Here is a 5000-nt window from a genome sequence, read left to right on the forward strand (position 1 = left end):
GAAGACTAACATAAAGATGAAGTCAGATGAAACCTTTGGGGTTTTTTTTCAGTAATTATCAAAAAAATGTATCAATAAACCAGCTAATATTACAAACTAGATACAGTACAAGCCATTTAAAGACATGAGTCGTTGGGCAGTAGCCACAAGAACAAGAGGAGTCATCGTTTAAAAGATGAACAACTCTGTGTTTTTTGTTTGACATATATGTGAGTACAACGCTGGCACTCTGAATTGTTCACCTATGAGAGTGCGCCACAATTTATGAAAAGTGGCAGTTTAACTGTGAGTTCGTGTTTGCAAACATATGGTACATGGAGCGTAGCATGCTGTTTATTTTATTTTTGTTTACACCATGTCTCCTTGCAGTCAACACTCTGCAGATTTAGTGCTTATAATGTGTAGGGAACTGTGTTTAGTGTGTTTGAAGAGACTCATCTGAATGCCATTTGCATATAGAATAGCAGCTGATATGACAGCAGTTCAGATTGATATCAGAGACTACCAAAGATTGACTTCAATTTCAACTAATTTCCCTCCGTCTTCTGTTTTTCCTTCACAACAAACAAACAATATTGTACATTATGTATACCATATGCCTCAAATAATTCATAAGGGTGGAAAAACATTGAATACGTTTTCAAGGGCTCACTTTAAAAAGAGGCTTTTGTCTCAATGTGACTACCCTGGTTAGATAAAGGATCAATAATAATACAAAATGTTTGTATTATTATTATATCACATGTAGGTGTAGACGTATGGCCCTAATATAAATGCTGGGTAAAGTGCAGAGTCATTCTACGAGCAAAGATCTTCGGCATGAACTAACATGTAGCTGGCCAACTGCTGTGTGTGCTCTGCTTCCTTCTCATGATATTACATTTGCGAATAGATTTTGCACATTTATTAAGCAAACTTTAGTCAGACTTTAGACTTTTCACATTGCCCAGCATGTACAGTAGAATGCAAGAGTGTGTGTGTCTGTGTGTGCGTGCGTGCGTGCTTGCTTGCGTGCGTGCATGCATGCTTGTATGCCTGTGTGTATGCGTGTGTGTGTAGGCGCATGTGTGTGTGTGTGCGTGTGTGTGCGTGATTGACAGGTCCACTCATGCCTTGTGTCTTGCGCGTCTCCCCCAGGTGACGGACAGCGGTCACCCCCCTCTGTCCTCCATCTGCGTGGTGAAGCTCAACGTGACGGAGCAGAGCCGCTACCCTCCGGTGGTGTCCCCTCTGGAGGTCTACATCACCACCACCCCCGGGGCGCCCTTCTCCGCCCGCGTCCTCGGCAAGCTCCACGCCTCCGACCAGGACCCCCACGACGTCCTGACCTTCCAGCTGGTGTCCGAGTCGCCGCCCGTGCCCGCCGGCGACCTCCCCCGCTTCTCCGTGGACCGGCTGGACGGCCGCGTGGTGGCCGAGCGGGACCTGGCGCCCGGCGCCTACGCGCTCAACGTCAGCGTGTCCGACGGCACCTTCGCCGCCGCGGCCGCCGTGCGCGTGCACGTGTGGGCGGCCGGCCAGCGCGCGCTGGACCGCGGCTTCGGCCTCCGCCTCGCCGGGCTCTCGCCCGAGGACTTCCTGGGCGACCACTGGAGGGCGCTCCAGAGGAGCCTGGGCGCCGCGCTGGGCCTCCCCCGCCACGAGCTGCACATCGCCAGCCTGCAGCAGCAGCCCTCCGGCGCCAACCCGGCGCTGGACGTGCTGCTCCTGTGGCGGCCTCAAGGGGGCGCCGGAGGGCACCGCGGTGGTGCGGGCGGTGCGGGCGAAGGGGCGGTGCTGCCGAGGCAGCGTCTGCCGGGCGCGGTGGCCAATGCTGAGGAGGCGCTGGGCCTGAGCGTGCTGCGGCTGCACCACGACGGGTGCACGGACCCCTGGTGCCCGCCCCGCGGCTGCCGCAGCTCGGTGGTCATGAGCGAGGAGCGGGTCAGCCACTACGCCACCGCCAGGATGGGCTTCATCACGCCGCAGCACCGCTGGGAGAGCGTCTGCTCCTGCAACGGTAGGCCATCACACACACACACACACACACACACACACACACACACACTGGGAAGGAGAGGGGGCAAACGCACACCAACGTCGAGTTGCAGGCAACTAGGTATAAAACTTAGTTAGAGAGAGAGATGCCGCACACTCCCAGTTGGAAGTCAATTCTTTTGATAAAGCGATAACGTTTCGGCCTTTATGGCCTTCTTCAGATCGCATCATCCACACACCACCTGTATGTCTGTGTACGTTTGTCCGTCTCTCTGTCTGTCTGTCTGTCTCTTTATCTCTCTATCCTTCCAAGGGTTCTGAAAAAACATCTCACTTCAACAGATGTATGATCTCTCTGTCGATGTATCCATCCATCCATTTCTCTTTAGTGCATGTTGTACCTTAATGCCCACCCATCCACCCATCTGTTACAGTATCTGAATTCACTAGGGAAGTGTACCGTAATTTCCCTACAATTAGCTGTGGCTTATACATTGATTTTGCAAAATTTCTTCAGCTATGAGGTTAATACACAGCGTCAGTTAATATATTAATAATTAACTTGTATAAAACACTCTCTTGCGGCTAATACACAGGAAATTACTGTAGCTCACCTCTCCTTGCCAACAGTTTCCTCAAACCACAGACAACCAGTTTCATGTTACTGTAATAGTCCAGCTGTGTGTGTGTGTGTGTGTGTGTATGTGTGTGTTTGTATGAGAGAGTGAGGTGAAACTGACACAGAATTGCAATTGTATTGTAATTTATTTCACGACGCTTAATGGCGGTACCACCATCAGAACATCTCCCAGGTTAATTTGACTAACTCTGCTTCAGATCCTCCATCTCCTCCCCTCCTCCTCCTCCTCCGCACATCCTCTACCTGGGCATGTCTCTGCTCCGCCTGCAGGGATTACAGAAGGACGAGCCTGTTGCCAGTAGGAATAATTATCTCCTCTCTGTAATGTCGGCCTTCCTGTTGGCCTGGCAGACGCTACAGTTAGTCCCCCTAGCCTGGTCCCAAGAGGCCGAGCGCCTCGAGAGTTATCACACTGTTTTGACTAGTCTGACCAGCATAGGCCTCAGAGGAACACAAGCATACCATGCCAAATCCCCTGCCAAGGAATGCTCTCTCCCTCTCTTTCTTTCTCTCTCTCTCTTTCTCTCTCCATCTCTCCTTCTCTCTCTCTCCATCTCTCCTTCTCTCTCTCTCTCTCTTTCTCTCTCTATCTCTCTTTCTCTTTTTCTCTCTCTCTCTCTCTCTCTCTCTCTCTCTCTCTCTCTTTCTCTCTTTCCCTCTCTCTTTCTCGAGCTTCCAAATGCCTATTGGCTATAAAGAAATCTGGACATCGACGCCGAGGAGAAGAAATGGGTTTAATCCCTATCTGCTGCATCGCCACGGCACGATGATTCCTCGGCAGATATTGCTATCTATCGCATATGATTTGGCAGCGGGAGCGTAGCCGCACCGCGAGCCCACATGCATTCTGACTGATCCTCCGCAGCGGGCGTGAGAATTTTTGAAAACAGAGGCGAGCGAGCGACAGTGCGATTTGGAACGATCCCCCGCTCACCTCGGAGGATTTCATTTAGCCATTTCCCAAACAATAAGGGGGCCCAGCTGTGGTACAGCAAGAGGCTTTGGCAAAGGCCGCGGCGGCAGCTGTGGCGCGTTTGGCAGGCGCCCGGTGTTGTCAGGAGGGAAAATTAGTGTAATGTGGATTTTTAAAGAGGTACTTTTTTTTTTTTTTGCTCTGCCTTTTTTTCCAGACTCTGCGATTCAGTTTGACGGCCACGGCTACCTGAAGTACCTCTATCGAGCCGACGAGCAGGTGCAACACGTCCACCTGTCGCTCCGAATCAAGACGTTCCAGAAAGAAGCCGTCATCATGGCCACCAATGGAACGGACTGGGGAACCCTAAAGGTAGGCTGAGGTCTCGTCCGCTCTCGTGTCTCACAACACTCCATTTGTGAAGGTCAACAGTCTAGTTGTGAAGGTCAAAAGTCGTAGAAAATATAAAGCATCAGGTGCCTCAGACAGGTTTCGTAAAACACAGGCTCTATCTACACAGGACACAGGAGGACACCACACAACACTAGCCTGGCTAGCGCCTACCACTTCTCAATGAGACATGGTCTGGCAACCAAACGTTCACTTTCTCGTATTTGAAAAAATGTCGCCATTGGCCGCCAAGGATGTCTATCAAATGCGTCTGTGCATAGCTCATCATCGTCTTGCTTTCCCCCCTGTTCTGTGATTGGTCCCCTATCTGAGGCAAAAATTAGGGCGGCAGTTTCCAGGCTGCCTTAGCAGCGTGAATCAAATTGCGTAAGGCAGCCTGGGAACACCCAGGCTAACACAACAATGGTGTTGAGAGAGAATCCATCATATGTAATCACGGTGTCGAGTCATGCCATTTTACGATAATTCATAACATGATTATTTCCCAGCTCAAACAATATGCATGTGTATAAAATTGTGTGGTATACTATGCACATAAAACATTTGCATATAAAATGGTACTTGGACTCCAGACTGCGACCCTTCAATTCAGCTCAGTCCTCATTTCCGCAGTGCATCACTAAGGCCACACATCGCATATGGTGAGGGTTTTGGAGGACCTTGAAGGACCTTTTGAAGTTTGAAGTCATTTTTCTTTATTTGAACGCCGCTGAAAGGATTTGCTGTGCGTGTTAATCAGGGATGTGGGCATTCCGACGGGGATTTTTTTGGCGAGCAAAAGGACACTGATTCGATATCGCCGCCTCAGTAAACCGCTGGCAGTATCTGTGCATCTTCATGCAGTCGCTGGCTGAGGGCTTTTGTTATGGCGCAGTGATTGGGTTTCTCAGTCTGTTCTCCCTGTTGGGTACCCAAGGGGTGAGATAGGTGATGTTTCATATGTCCATACAGATGTGTCTGTGTCTACAAATCTGTCTTTGTGTGTGTGTGTGTGTGTGTGTGTGTGTGTGTGTGTGTGTGTGTGTGTGTGTGTGTGTGTGTGTGTGTGTGTGTGTGTGT

At 50.2% G+C, this 5000-nt stretch overlaps 1 protein-coding gene across 1 annotated transcript in view; it reads left to right on the forward strand.

Annotated features, from left to right (window-relative positions):
* Positions 1 to 5000, forward strand: part of fat2 (FAT atypical cadherin 2) — a 60312-nt gene that overhangs the window by 41985 nt on the left and 13327 nt on the right. The window contains exons 19-20 of the mRNA XM_062523965.1: positions 1138 to 1999; positions 3748 to 3902. Coding sequence (XP_062379949.1) covers positions 1138 to 1999; positions 3748 to 3902 — 1017 coding nt within the window. The remainder of the gene's footprint in view (positions 1 to 1137; positions 2000 to 3747; positions 3903 to 5000) is intronic.

Source organism: Sardina pilchardus, chromosome 21, assembly GCF_963854185.1.
Source record: "Sardina pilchardus chromosome 21, fSarPil1.1, whole genome shotgun sequence".
Taxonomy (NCBI): Eukaryota; Metazoa; Chordata; class Actinopteri; order Clupeiformes; family Clupeidae; genus Sardina; species Sardina pilchardus.